This window comes from Gymnogyps californianus, chromosome 10 (assembly GCF_018139145.2).
Source record: "Gymnogyps californianus isolate 813 chromosome 10, ASM1813914v2, whole genome shotgun sequence".
Taxonomy (NCBI): domain Eukaryota; kingdom Metazoa; phylum Chordata; class Aves; order Accipitriformes; family Cathartidae; genus Gymnogyps; species Gymnogyps californianus.
This window is the reverse complement of record NC_059480.1, coordinates 21,686,595-21,702,414: the sequence shown is the minus strand read 5'-3', so window position 1 is coordinate 21,702,414 and position 15,820 is coordinate 21,686,595. Positions and strand designations below refer to the sequence as shown.

The following is a 15,820-nucleotide window of genomic DNA, read 5'->3' as shown; positions in this document are numbered from 1 at the left end:
TTGCTAAACGAAAAATGCAGCTTAAACATACTCAAAACATTTGTGTCTATTCCTGGGAGCACAGTTTAAAATTATTGCACAGAATTTTTTTTTATTTTTATTTTTTTTTCATTAAATGACAGAGGTCAGCCACAGTCATGGACCTCCAGCAATAAAAGCAATATTTCAAGTGCCAGACACTCAATATATTAGGTTTCCTACATATTGTAACTCACAGGGTAATTGCTCTAAACATTTGTAATATGTTCCAAAACCCTAAAAATAGCTGGCACCGAACCACCGCGGATGACTGCCTTTATGGATATGACTTTTTCTTGGTTTTAAACGCTGTGTATGATAGTATTATAATCCCGGGGTATATATAAAGAATGTATTGTTGACTTCTCTTTACCACTGGCAAATTGCTACCCTACCTTAGCCAAACTCAGACTTGCTTCAAGTCGTGTTTATTCCATGGAAATAGCAGAAATAAATGCCTAAAGAACAATGGTTAAAATGTCAAAGCTGCATTATCTCAATTAAATCAATTTATACCTAACTTGGAGGGGAAAAAACAAAACAAAACAAAACAAATAGGTTAGAGACTAGCAATCATAAGCCACAAAATTATTTGTGATTGAAATAGTGTTATAAAACTGATAACTTTGCAAAGCTCTGTAATATAAACCATTCCTTAAGTAAAATGCCTGTGACATAAATTTGACAACCTCTCTTTTTATAAATTTACACTCTTGGAATCTTATGCAAGACATGATGCAACCTTTTTGACTACACATACGCGTAAACACAACCTCATGCTATCATTTACAAATAAAATCACTATCAGTATACTTTTAATCACATGAGCAGAAAAAGGTTTGCCATATACATCTGTCATTGTAAGAAAAATACTTGATATTGTAAACAGAGTAAAAGACACTATATAGTAGTGATTATTAAAAAAATAGCAGCTTACATCTACCCTATATTTGGAAAAAAATGTAGTCACAAGATACAATAAACTGCAAGACTGGAGCAGCAGGGGAATTAGTGCAAGTATTCATCTTTTAAATAAGCTGAATCACTGCTATTAAAATAAACTTGAAGCAAGTCCTCTGTTTAAGTTTTTTTTAAATCTAAGGTAGTAAACATTTTGCCTCTTAATGGCAGTGTTATCAAATATATGCCAAAGATTTTATTTTAATAAAGAAAAATTACATGAGATACTTTTAATACTGGAGTTTGGTTACAATTATACATCTAAGCTCCTACAAATAATGATGGGCAACTCTCAAAGAAGCTGTGGCATGAACCCTTGTCCAGAAAGATCTTAACTTCTTCAAAAAACAATCCCCCAGCTATACTTTGCTCCTTTTCACAATAGTGCACAATTTAACCATATTTTAGCTATGGTCTTAAAGCAACAGAAGATGCATTTTTTTCCTCTTTTTTTTGTCCTTCGTTTTTTTCTTTTTTTTTTTCTTTTTTTTTTTTTTGCATCCCTGTATTTTTCTTTTCTGTATTTTTGTGCCCTTCTATTCTTAAGTTTGGCAGAATTATGTCCCAAATAAGAAACTACTGCATTTCAGCCATGTCACCAGAAAATAAAACATAGCATTATACCCATTACTGTCATACTTCGTAGATGAGCAGGACGTGAAATATCACGCCTCGAAGAAGGATTTTTTTTTTTTCTTCTCTCTCCATAATCCCTTTTCCACCCTCCCTCTGTTCACGAAATTGTGCTCTGGGAGCCACAAAATGTACCAAACATTCTTAGGTTCAATCTACCTCTTCAAAGAATGCATTAAAATATGGTTCAAAGAAACATTTTTTTCCAAGGTGAAAAAAAAATATAAACAAGAAACTAATTCACTCCCTTACTTCATGCATCCGTAAACTTAACCAAAACAAAACAGAAAACCCAATGTTTAAAAGCAAAGAAAAAACTACTGCTGCAGATTTCTGTAAGTCCATTTTCTCTGTACACACAAACTGCTCAACTACTGAGAAGGAAAACAAAAATACCCCACAATCCATTGTCATAATGGATTTAAAGGGGGGAAGGGGTAATGAAGGCTGCCATTAGTATCTTCTGAATTTGGTATGTATATGGGTCTGCTCTTGTATATGGTATATTTCTCTCTCTCTCGCTCTCTTCTGTTTTTCATATCCAAAACCTTTAAATGTTATTTTGGGGCACAGCAGATTCCAGCACTTGGTGAACAGGATTCACAAGCTGTGACAAAACTCTGTCATCCTCTTCAGGGTGTAATTTTTTTTTTTTTCTCTTTTTTTATATACAGTATATGTATATATTTCTTTTACGTTTGGCTGTAGTGGACTGGCCATGGTTCAATTGGGACTATAGCAGTACATGGGTCAGGGACAGTCATTTTGGCTATGTACACATTCATAGTCGGTCCATGGCTTCCAACTAGTAGCGCTATTTCCGTAGGTCTAATACACAAACCTGCAAGAAAAAGAAATACATATAGAGAAATTGCACATTGCACAACATTACACATTTATACAATTCTGTGTGAGCTATCTGAGCAAAAGCTATGAAACAGATTGTGTACGCTTAATCTTAACTAACTAACAATAATTGGGGGGGAGGGAGAAAAATCACCAGGTGAGCACTTTGTTTATGAGCACCCAGCCAGACCTCAGTGCTAGGGGTACCACTGCCTAATGAATTACTAGCAGAGCATTAACAACATCTTATGTAAGCTGTTGGCCTGTTATTTAATATTATGAAGCCAAGAACTTAACTGAATCTAGGTTATAAAAATCTAGTAAAATGAAATTAAAAATATGTGGGCAAATACTAGAATTGATCAGAATAATTCTGAAAAAACAGTTAATGGTATACAAATTCCAGTTTTAGTCTTCTCAAAATCTTCACCAAGTAGTGCTTCCAGTTCTGTCAGATACAGAAATCTACTAGTAAAATACTATCATATACAAGCTATGCTTTTAGACATCAAACAGTTCAAAAATGCCTATATTTGCTTAGTTATTACCAGCTATAAGTCCATTTAAAACAGGGGGGATGAGAAGGCCTTTTGCTAGCAAACAATATAAAACAAAATAAACCCAACATTTTTAAAAGAGCAGAAACTAAATGAAAACAGATCTGTTGCAAGTACAATCAGCCTCTTGGGCCAAATTAACTGGAAGACTGGAAAGGTTACACAGCATGTATATAAAAGGGTCATCTAGGGGGGAATAATAATTAATTTCTACTCAGGATATGCCTTGAGCTTTTGTTCCTTTTATGATATTGTCTATAAGAATAAAATTATACGAAAGACCAATCAAAATTAATTCTCTAGAATTTAGTCTACTTAAAATTCAGAACTTCCTATTTTCTGTTCTGAACTCTAACAAAGCCATCTTGCTTACCAGCACGGAGCACGCAGGACAGGAGAACACTTTGGCACCGGGGTTAAGATACTGCCTGGACTACAAAGCTACCAGGATTGCTTTTTGCTGACGTTTGTTAGTTTAAGCTACAGCACTTCAAAATGCAATTCCTGTATCACTCTTATTTTATTCTAATTTTGCTTTTCCTTAGGCTCCCTTCTCCTTTCTTTTAAAACCATGGCAAAAGAGAGGCAAGCAAAAAAACCAAATATTGTACTTGTTATGAAGAACTGCATGTTAGTATTTTACTGCAGTACTTTGCAGGACAATGTCAGAAGAGCTAGGAGGTGATGCTACAAGACACCACTATGAGATGTTAGGGGGTGTATTCATGATTAGTTAAACATATGATTTTATTCCCTGCTTCTTCTAAGCAAAGTAAGAAGACTGGGATTTACGTATAGCTCCTGTCATTTTTAGGAACTTTTTAATTACGAGCATCCAGAAATTTGTACTTTGTTTTGCGGTACTTTCTGTGGAATGCAATGCAGAAGATATTTCGTTCCTATCACGCATTATAATAATATCACCTACACGGAACATTTTCACTCGAAAAGGGCAAAGAGGCAAAAATGAACTTGTTTCCAGACTACAATGAAAAGACCAGCCACACTGAATGCATTTCCATACTAAGCCCCAGTAGGGACAGAAAATCTGAATTAGAGGCATCTTCACCTTCTGAGATTTTTGCGGGGTTTAGAACAGTAGTGCATTAAGCTGCAATAAAGACATTCTCCTCACAACATTACAGCACCCTTACAGGCAAAAATCTACAGGTGAGCCGGCTGTATTCAAACTTCAGCTACAGAAGGGAATTTTGTCTCCATTGTTAGTCAAAAGATTTCCGGAAGATGCTTCTTGTTAGAATGTCAACCAAGTCAAGCAGCACTTACTGAACCATCTGAAGCACTTGCTCCAACTTTGTCTCCTGTTGCATTCCAGCAAACCTCAAAAATCCCTCCTGTTCCCCGATAACTGTGAACTAGGGCACCTGTCTAAAAAGGGACAAAACATGTAATTAATATAACAAAATCCAAGCAAACAAGTAAAATTTGTACAACACGCAGAACTTCCCCACTGCTTCTAAAAGTGGAAATTCTCAGAGGAAATGGTCCAGACGAGACTCGTGGACAATCTCAGCACTATGTAAAAGGACGTGACAAACACAATTACCACATCTTGATCTCTTGTGTTTGACAGGCAAAACTGGGGATAGTCATGACTACTTCCAATTACTAAAATGAGCCTTTCAAAAATTAATATCCAATTCCCAGTAGCCAGAGATCACATCTTGCCTAACAACAAGGTCTTTAGACTTTCATCTGCAATCAGCCCTTTTTTCACCAGAAATACAAAACAAGCAACAGTGTCCTTTCTTAGAAAGTTATGTAGAAACATTTTGTCGTCATCGTCTCCTCTCACTTTATGTTCTCTTGTTTTGCAGTGAAATGCAATGAAATAGCTATCAGATTTGTATGTCTACATCCAGTCCTCATTTTTCACAGCAGACCTGTTTTATCAGGAGTTTAAAGTTCAGAGTTAACAAAGACAATTTTTGGATGCAACATGTTATTGGAGACAGTTTGTTGAATGCATTTTGGTGGTGGTGGTTTTTTGGTTGGGTTTTTTTTTGGCTGGTTGGTTTTTTGGGGTTTTGGTGGGGGTTTTTTTGCTAGGTAAAGACAATGTAAAGACAATTATTACTTCACCATAGGCAAGCACTCAAAGAGAGAAATTAAATGTACGTCCATTAACAGAAGTAACCTCAGAACAAAGAGAAAGTGAATCAGCATGTTAGGAATGGCAAAGCGCTTTGTGGCCGAAACATGAGGGAGCAACAAAGGTTGGGAGGGTGCTGACGGAAAAGACCAAAACACAAACGTCTAAACAGACAGAAGAGCTATACCTGTGTATTCCAGATGTGTACACATTTATCAAAGGAGCCACTGGCCAGGTACCTGCCATCAGGACTGAAAGCTACACTGTACACAGGTTCTTGATGTTTTGTCAGAGTATGAATACAAATTCCTCTGTCTACATCCCATAACCTAACAGTCGAATCAAAGGATGCACTGTCAAGGGAAAAAAACACAGATTAATTACATCTCCATTTGACATATTTTTGTTACTAATACAAACACAATATGATAAAGTATCCTACATGCTTCAAAACATTCTGTGAACCTACATATATATAGAGTGAAGTAAAAATAATGCTTAACAGGCATTTAAAACCAGCATTAAATAGTACCTTGCTAACATAAGATTGGCATTTGGATTATTTGTTCCTGGTCCTGTAGGACTCCATTTGATAGTATAAATTTCTTTGTTGTGTGCTTGTAAATCATGGACACAACTGTCTTGTTTCATACTCCAGATCTATGATAAAAATGGAAGAAAACACAAAGACATTTAGCACAATATTGTACTAAAATACATTTTACATCTTTCTTAATTATCATTTGCAGCCTGACTGTTACCTTTTAGACCGCTCAAAACATTTGCTATGATTGCTGGGTTTCTAGAGTAATTATGACAAGTGTTATTCCAGTACCCTCCATTGTTTGAGTTATAAGTACCCGATGGGGTTAATGAGTAATAAAGGTGCTGTCTATAGAAACCAATCTGCATGTGTTAACTACAAGCACCTTGAAAAGTGCAGGGATGAGAACAGATGCTAAAACGAGAAGAGCAGTATGTGTATGTTCATGTCTGAGTTGACAAACTATCACAGTCCTATTTTTAAATGAACTTCTTGGTACGCAGACTGAGTGAAACAAAGGGATAGTGGAGCAATTTTCTGTTTTCATACAAAGCCATAGATGCATACTGCAAAAACCATTATGGCATTTTCCTGGCTTATTAGGATTTGCATTGCCAGGTGTTTGTTCAGTACTTCACACAGTTCCTTAGGACTCCAACTCCTGCATGATAACCTTCAACAAACTAACTTTATTCTATTAAGAGTTTGCATTGCCGCTACAGAAGGGATCTTGGAAGGCTTTTATACCTTTTCCTAAATGTGAAACTTGATATGGTAGCTAATCATCTGAATGCTTTTTTTAGTGATACCTGTTTCAGTAGTGCTTTTAGCTCACCTTTTGTTATAAAAAGCTAACAGGAGCATGTTTAAGCCCCACCGTACTTAAGATGCAATTGAGGTGTATGTTTAAATGAATGATGCTTTTCAGGACTGCTGCCTCACTGAAAGGGAAATTGATTTTCAATGTGCAGACAGAATTAGAATTGTATTTCCAGTTTAAATTGATGGGATCAAAATCTAGCATCTCTTCCCAAAACTAGTATAGATGAAAAGAGTCCATATTAGCTGCCCTAGAGAATATCAAGTTGGCATCTCAAGAGAGAAAAATAAACAAACAAATAAATAAATAAATCACTAGGCATCTTCCATATGCTTCAAAACCTGACATTCGTTCCTACTGCCATTGAAAAGTAAGTGATCCACAAGCAATTAGTGATGTGTAGACTTATCTACAAACAATTGGTCTTCCAGTTATCCTGAACAAAATGATAAAATTCTTTCCAGGCTGGGCTGAATTCAAAACAGCAACCAAGCAAAGAAGTTAATAGCCTGAACTGCCTGAGCCCATAAACGCTGACATGTTCCCAGTTGTCACCTCTCTACTCACTGAGAGGCAGCAGCAACAGCTTGAGCTCTAGACTGGAATTCATCTCACCTGAGTTTCAGCTGCCTAAGTATTAAATACCCAGCTTAAGCTGGCTATTTTGACTCCATCCATTGCCAATGGAGAACGACTGATGCTCTCAGGGGTTTACTCATCACACTTGACTTAGACACTTAACTTAGGAAAGGATGAATTGCTCTTCAGTGGTGCTAGACACTCTGTTGACTAAAGACGTCTACACATCTAGCTTTAGACTGGAGGCTTAATGCTTAAATGTTTATATTTAGATAAGATGATTTCCATTGCAAGTGCCTGCCTGTGTGCCAGCAGAGGAGGGGGTATCTGGCTACTCATTCAGCCACTCCCTGTCTCCGATTAAACTACGGTGAGCTAGATGGAAATAACTGTCCCAAGGGCTACTAGGACAGCGCTGTCAACATAAAAAAAACATATCCTGAAACTACCAAACATAGTGCTAAAACACCCACTAAATATAAAGCAGTATGGGAGTAATGGAAAAGCATCTGTACCATGGAAACAGCACAGGCCTGTCAGGCATGAACAACCTCATTTCTTCTAGTGCATCTAACCTGATGGTATTTTTGTACGGATCTCTATTGCACCTTGAAGTCATATGTATAAGTTACAGTATCCTCTGCATTCACGAGTTTGCCCCAGTTCTACAAGAAAGCACGTTGCTATGAATTATTTGGAGGAAAAGTGTAGGTGCAGTTGAAAACTGTAGAATAACTCCTGATGAATAGGAAAAACCAAGGAGTACAGTCTCTTAAGAAACAATATGCCAAAGATTTTAACTCGAAAGAAGGGGAAAACAGAAGAAAACCAGGAAAGGAGCTAGTCACCCATTCTTTTATGTGTTACACGGCATGCATTCCAACTCTTCCTTTTAACCAAAAGCAACCATGAAGCGTGACAGCTTAATGATTAATGACCTGATTCTGTAAACAGCTAAAAGCACCTAATAAATCATGCTCCCAGCCTCAGAGTGGCAGCCTGTAACAAGTTCTCTGGACCAAAGCTTGGCTCTCATTACAAGGATTTGCTAGGCTTGCCTAATCTTGTTATATTAGAACAAATATTAGATGACATGGCAGGTACAGTGATACTGCTGGACTGCCCGAGCTAATGGTGTGTATTCCAGAGTCCTACAAAGACAAGAGCCAGTACCAGAACTCCTGTTACCTTTAGAGTCATATCATCAGAGCAGGATGCCAGAAGATTGCCGGTTGGATCCCATTTGATTGCGTTTACTTCATTCTAAAATTGAACAGTAAGAGTAAGTTGGAGTCTTCACTTCCATTACAAATGACAGCTTACGAAAGATAAAGTTGGACAGCAGTTATGACTATTTGTATAATTGTGAGTATTTTGACATTTAATTTTCATTCCTAGCTTTGTCTTCAATAACTTTTTTGCTACCTGTTCATCACATTTTCCCATGCATGCTCTTACACAACATAGGCTGTGCATAGCAAAGTTGTAAAGTTACCACGTTTCTTCTTCTAAAGCTCACTTTTGCTATGGGAGTGAGAATTGTTCTAACAATGATAGAGACTACAGTTACCATATGACCTTAACTACAACTACCTGCATTTGTGTATCTATTGCCTGTTGCCAAAGACCAACCATTACACAAGTGCTGTATACTGGCAAGTATATTGGGCCCCCAATCTCTCATTAATAAAAATACCATATAGCAACCCTCAATTTTCCAGTACTCACTGTGTGACCCTGGAAGGTTTTGATGGGCCGATCTTGTCCTAGTTTACAGACGTGAATACACATGTCTGTACTGCAAGAGGCAAATGTGTTGTTACTCTGCCAATCAACATCTAATGCTGGTGCTAAAAGAAAAAGAAAGATATTTAAAACTACGGTATGTATTCTGCAGGAGTTTAATTTGCAAACTTAGCATGCACCACCTTAGAACAAATGCCAACAGGAAGCAACCATTAATTTTACACCAGTTCTAAAGATAATCAAACACTATGAACAGTGAGAAATGCAGCCAAAACCAGTCTTACACAAAGAAATGAAACAAAATTTAATAGAAGTCATTAAAACATGGAACATATCTGAAATGAAACAGTTATACAGAAGACTGCAGCAGGACAACAAGCTGTAGTTAAGTCATCTATAAATAAATCTCAAGAGTCAGCACAAGGAACAGGTTCCCACAACTTAACACGTCGTCATGCATGAGCTCATCTCCACTAACAGTCCATGCTTGTGCTGATAGATGGCAGCTAGTGAAAGGTAATGATTTATTTCCTTTCTTAATTCCAGCATTATAAGGTGTGGTAACTTGAAGCTTAATCATGGGCGACATATTCCATTTGATCAAGCCAAGATATTTATGGCAGATAGCACACAGAATTGCTTGGAGTAAATCAAGAATTGATGTTTTTGATCGTTGTCATGCCACTGAAAATGTAGTGCGAGCGGAATAAAAAGTGGAAACGAGACACATTTCTTAAAGGCCCTTCAATGACATGTTCGTCATCCTCTCTATTCTATTTTCCAGCTGATTCTGGCAGGCTTGCACAGCATGCAGCCTACAAAGCAATTTGTCTGACCTCCTGAGAGGCTGCACTCTCATCCCAGCTGGCCAGTGAACAGCCTTTCAGCTGGTTTGTGGCCAGACAAATTGGGGACAGCACAGCAGGCAGCGCAGAACAATGGGATGCGGAGCTGGGATTACTGTAGCAGGAAGATGACAAATGCAGTCCTTAGCTGATAAACACAAATCCTTTGTGGCCCACCCACTTGATTTGTCTGCCACTGTACTACAGGAAGTCGTTAATATTTGGATTATCTCTTATGACTTTCATAGAACTGCAATAAAATTGTGAGTTATAAAGTTATAAAATCAGAACAATTCTATCTTTGTTTACGTTCTCAAAATTCGTAAGACTAGGAATATGGGAGTCAGTATCCAAAGACTGCCTGTAAGACTTCAAAATGGTGTAAATAAGCACCATAAAATTCACATTTTTTAATTTATTTTAATAAATAACACTTTTTTGGTCTTTTCAGATGACACTTCTGAATGATCAAAATCAAGACTTACCAGAATGAAAAGGAAACTGCTGCTTGGCTTCGCCAGTGTGGGCATCCCAAATAATTGTGGTCTGTATTAAACAGATAAATAAACAAACTTGTACAAATTGCTAATTTCCCCACAACTACCACCATTCACATGTATCAGACGACCTAGCCTACTGCCCATTGCCCAAACCTGCTCCTGATTATATATTTCTAGTGTTTTACCCAGTACTAAAGGAAATGGTAGTAGATGTACAGAAAACAGTAGAAAACCTTAATATGTTGCAACATTAGAAAAGTGTTTAATCACAACATTTTGGGGTCTGGAGGGAAGAAGGGGGTTGTGGGCTTTTTTTTTTTTTTTTTAAACCAAAAATTAAATAGATTTCTCTCCTTAGTCCTATTTATATTCTTGTAATCCACTCCACACATCTATTTTCATTTCAAACACTTGTACATTCAAATTGTAATTTCAAATACTCATTTGTCCTTAAGGAGATCTTTATATAAACAATTAGTCTCATACTTAAGAATCTGAAAGATTTGATTTAAGGGTGTAATTTTGTTCTGAGTTGTTCTCTGCCAATACTTCTGATATCCTTCTGATGAAAGAAATCTTACATGACAAAATCAGTATTTTATAATCACTATATTATATGCCAATATTCCTGACCTACCTCAACGATCAATGAAAATTTTGACACTGAATTCAGTGGAAGCATGAATTGATCACACAAATTATTTATGGAAAAGAAGCATAAGGTTGGGTCAATCTTTTTGCTAATGCAGAATATTTTTCAAAGCATAATCTCAGTTGCTTCATCCAAGGATTTTTATTGACTGAAAGGAGGCTTCTATCTCCTGAATATTTTTCTGCAAATTAAAGCTGTACCTCCACAAAGATTTAAAAACTGGCATAAGCCATCACAGCTGCCAAAAGAAGAAACCCATCCTTTCCATGCTTTGAGACATTTACTTTTCCTTCCTTTGTGCCAGCACAAGCATTTATAAAGCTGGGCACTAAAGCAAACCAGGTTAAATGCGTGCAGGAAAGAAACATAAATAAAGGAGAAAATCTAGTCCTTTACAGTGACACTGCCAGTTTTAAGTATTGTGGGCCTGTGGTCTTACTGAGCTTGCAGTTTGCCAGTCTCACTAACAGAAAGCCTGTGTTTACTTATACACCTTGAATCAGTTACAGAGGAAAAACTAAACTCTTCTTACTCTTTGAATAGTCTATTCTATTCTTTGAATTCATCTTAAGCCTATTCTTCATCACTGTGTGCCCTTCCCACCATTCATAAAATCTCTCACACTAACAACAGCTTTGAATTTAAAGACCTTCTGAGTCTTTTAAGTTTGTTTAGAGATGTGAAATAAAACACAGTCAAACAATGAGGTTCATGGCATTACACTACTGGCATCTCCCCAGCCAGATATATTGACTTTTCTTAAGTTCCAGCTCTAACCGTTTTAATCATTGTCAGGCTTGACTGATATCCAAATCAGCCTGAACCTATTCCTCCAGTACGATTTTTTTCTGAGGCGTTGCATAAAGTGCTTCACTAAATTTTAGATGATTCGGTTTTACAAAGGTTTAACGTTCCTGCATTCAATGCACTTACTTTCCAACTTACACTAACCTAACTGGGAAGAGATCCAGGGACACTGAAATCTAATAAATTCAAATATCTCAATAAACTACTATAAAACACAAGGAAACACAGCTAGCATAACAAGTTCTTTGTAAATACATATTTACGTCCCATGCCTTTAGTTTAATTTACTTACTTTCTATAGCTTTGCTATTATGCTTACAATTAGATTATAATGGTGAAGGAAAGAATTTTAATTTTACCAAAGATCATCTCACCTTGTCCACTCCTGCACTTAAAATGAAGTTTCCTTTCTTGTTCCATTTTAACGCAAATATAGGACCTTTATGTTGCCCTAAGGTGCTGGCAAGATTACCTGAAAATTTATATTGATACGAATACATTAAAAAAATAAAAAACTATGCTGTGAGCCACAATACAGGAAAATATACTGGAAATTAAAAGTATTTCACTTACCATCTTTAGTCCATATCCTTGCAAAGCCATCGTAAGACCCAGTTGCTAGAAGTGTACCTTCACTCTGCCAGCAAAAAGGTTATTTTTTTTATTTATTTTTACTGTATAACTCAAAGCTAAAGAGCACAAAGCAAATTTCAGGTAGAATACATCTGCATAAGACTTATGATATTTATTCCATTGACTACAACTTATTAAAAACAAGTCCCTGAAGTACAATACAAGAAATTACAACGCAACTCAAAAATAGAAATATTTCAGGAGCCGTAGCACAGGATGCACAGCTGCTGTCACTTAAAATTTGACTATGCAAAATTATAGGTACAATTTTCTCGGAGTATTTTGAGCACTGCCATTTCTACTTACGTTCCAATCCAGCGATGTCACATCTTTGTTGCTGGGTACATCCTGCCCTCCTTCTCGTATACAGTGTCGAAGTACCAGCTGCGTAGAGCCGCTCGTGCTGTTTTCACTGAGGTTCCATATCCGTGCTGTTGAATCTCCAGATCTAGGAAACAGTTAATGAGAATATAACCCCTTCTCCCAATTAATTCCATTTTAAGAAGTATTCCTTTCAAAACAGCAAACGTTGTGGCATTTGATGTAGAGGGCATTGGGGCAGGTATTATTTTAACTTGTTACCATCAGCATACAGAAGTCTGCCAATGAGCATTGGTATTACGTACATACATGGTTAATGCACATACCCTGAGGCCAAAAGGTCACTAACGGGATTCCAGGCACAGATGAATACTTCAGATTCATGGCCACGCAGCACCACTGCCTTGTTGGGAGGGATTTCAACATCTCCATCTACTTCCATCATATCTGTGTGATTATCTGCATTATGGGAAACAACAGTAGAAAGAGGTGGATTTTAATATTTTGGGACAATAAATTGTAACTACTGTACGGTTCATATTTTTCTGGGATGAGCATAACAATTAATTCACAATTTACGTGGATCAAAATTTGACAAAGCTGTAATGTTCCTCTATTTTTCCAGTTCCAATTGATGAAGTACTATAAACAGATGGGGAGTTTCAAAACTGTGAGAAAGCTCTTAGCCCTTCTAAACCTCAGCATCCAAATGGATTTAATTTTGAAACTTCAAAATTGAGGCCAAAAGTTAATTTTTTGCTATGTTAAAAAATAAACGCTGATGTTAAAAGTACTCAGTTTTCCAGGCGTGATACTGCATAGTACAATATGTTAGTAGTCTATCTTGTGCTTTAAAAATACCATTTCGGCACATTCATTTTCAAAAATCTCTCTTTTCACCAACTGCAGTCAAACAGGTTTTAAATCTACATCTCAGACACTTCATTTACAAAATGGCTTTAATTAATATAATAACATTTGGTGATACGGTAAACTGATAACAGAGCTTTTTAAACTGCATTGGCAATTACCGTGGAATTGTGGCAATACATAGCTTTCTGCATGGAAATGATGTTGAATCCATATTGTTCTCTAAAACATACTGGGGGTAATTCAACTGAAAAAACAGTTTTCTTGGCAACTGCCATCAATAATTTTCTATTATTAAAAATAAATTCACACTGAGTGTAAATGCAGAATATAAAAAATGCTGAACAGTTCACCTGCTTTGTATTTATTCACTGTGGTTAAACAAACCGTTTCACATGTACTGCTTAATTTAACATTAAGGGTTTCTGTCACTGTTTGTATGTGTGAGAAAACAGAAAAGGCTATTCGAACATGCATATTTTTAAGAAAGAGCACCATATAAAACATTGCTTCAATTAAAGAGAATCAATGCCAGTATAATTTGGTGTACCAGCCAGTAGGGGTTGCTGGTATATCACATTTAACAGTGGCTGAGATATGAAGTTTTCGCTTACTCTATCCAGTTCACAGTTAACAAGTAAATATTCTTTTGAGATTTTTAAATGAAAGCATCAAGTAGAGAGCTTATTTAAGGCAAAGATTGTATTTTCAGTTTATTTATCATATATTATAATAAAAAAACCAGTGAAATCCAGTTGTAAAATGCAAAACTTGTACACGGCTTGATATGAATATTCTCTCAAAAATGTCTTTTCTTCAGGTGCTTTTACAGCAAGAGCTGTAACTCCCCCCCCAAATGTGTAATTCAGACTTCCAGAACAATATTTTCAAGATCACATTTTAATGCCTGACCTGAACTTTTCTATACTAAGCCCGATTGTAAGGTATGTTCCTTTGACCAGTGATGACAAATAAAACTCACTTGTTTCACCAATCACAGCTACAATGGAACCAATGAATAAACCAAACCTGCAAGCAGTTGCATCAAATAATTCTGAACAACAAATCATGAAAACTGATACTGATAAATGAGACAAATGACACAGGATTTGTCCCAGCAACCATGATGATCTCAGCATGACAAGGAAGTCTGTCCTACAGAGAGCCGGTTATGGCTCTCTGATTCATGGGGTTAGCAGAACCCGTCAAAAGTAGTTTGTGGAGTTTCACAAGCAATGCGCAGTTTTAACCAGCTGCGGATTAGCAGACTCCTCTCCTTATTCCTTGTACAGGGGCAAAGCTGAGGAGACTGAATATTTAGAGTTGTCTCTGATTATTTTTTTTTTTTCTCTTTATGCAAGAGCTCTCAGAGGGTCCTGTGAAAAACCTTCATATGATGGGAAAGGAGCAGTACTGGAAGTGAGACTGGTCAATGGAATATTGTGAATTTATGAATTCAAAGTTTGCATCTCCTCCTGCAATTCCAAATATCAGCTGGGGACAGTCAAAGGTGAGATATCATCTGTTAAAGCATCACCTATGACGAAGGTATTCTCTGCAAGCTGAAGGGTTACTAGTACCTCTACACATTTGCCTCATTGTCTACTAGCTCGTACTACAAGCTCATACTACAATAAACGACAAGGAAATGACATTAACATAGGTTAAGGTCATTTCTGTCTCAACTTACTTGCTATAGTATGTGCTCCATTCTCTTCTCCATTTGCAGTATTTTCTCCATTTTTCGCTGATCCCTGTTGGTTAGTCGCGGCTGCAGCTGCAGCAGCTGCTGCCTGCTGTTGTGCAAGTTTATCTCTGTAGGCCTGTTGTCTTGTCTGTACCACATCAGGCATTACTGCATCTATCAGTGAGAGAGACTCTATCGGCCTACCATCAAACAAGGTACCATCCTAAATTACAGCAGAGGGAGAAAACAAAAAAAAGACAATACCAAGTACAAATTAACATTATGGGCAAAAATTCCCAGGAAAACTAAAGCAAAAGTTTTGATTTAATATAATAAAACAATTTACAAATGGTGCTGGAAGTGATATCTCATCATTGTTGTGGTTAGGATTGGAATTTTAGTCTAAAGTTAAGTGGCCACCATAGATATGCAAAAAAAGCCACAGCAGGCCTCTGGCAGAGCTTCTGGAATCAAAAGTTATATGCTTCGAGTTTGCTAAATCATCTGCTAAAGCAAAAAATTCTGTAAGCTATCTATGAATATGATTTCAAACACGAGTGGCTGCAACAAAATCTAATGGTTTGTTTGAAGAGCTGCAAACATTGCAAGTCGGGTCATTGGCTTGTGAAGTTATTCGATCTTATTAGACTAATACTTTCCATAAACATATTATCTGGAGAGTTGAATAG

General features: G+C 36.8%; 1 protein-coding gene across 4 annotated transcripts in view; it reads right to left on the bottom strand.

Moving 5' to 3' along the window:
- Nucleotides 1-446: 446 nt before the first annotated feature.
- The window catches only part of TBL1XR1 (TBL1X/Y related 1), a 114,372-nt gene continuing 98,998 nt past the window's right edge, over nt 447-15,820 (bottom strand). For 2 of the 4 annotated variants that reach the window (XM_050902259.1, XM_050902260.1), the window contains 12 exons: nt 15,135-15,354; nt 12,901-13,033; nt 12,560-12,701; nt 12,194-12,257; nt 11,995-12,092; nt 10,147-10,207; nt 8,799-8,920; nt 8,259-8,333; nt 5,660-5,787; nt 5,315-5,480; nt 4,302-4,403; nt 447-2,452 (listed from right to left, as the gene is read on the bottom strand). In XM_050902259.1, the coding sequence (XP_050758216.1) occupies nt 2,426-2,452; nt 4,302-4,403; nt 5,315-5,480; nt 5,660-5,787; nt 8,259-8,333; nt 8,799-8,920; nt 10,147-10,207; nt 11,995-12,092; nt 12,194-12,257; nt 12,560-12,701; nt 12,901-13,033; nt 15,135-15,354 (1,338 nt within the window). In that variant the 3' untranslated portion in view covers nt 447-2,425. The remainder of the gene's footprint in view (nt 2,453-4,301; nt 4,404-5,314; nt 5,481-5,659; nt 5,788-8,258; nt 8,334-8,798; nt 8,921-10,146; nt 10,208-11,994; nt 12,093-12,193; nt 12,258-12,559; nt 12,702-12,900; nt 13,034-15,134; nt 15,355-15,820) is intronic. The other 2 variants (XM_050902261.1, XM_050902262.1) reach the window with 1 other exon arrangement.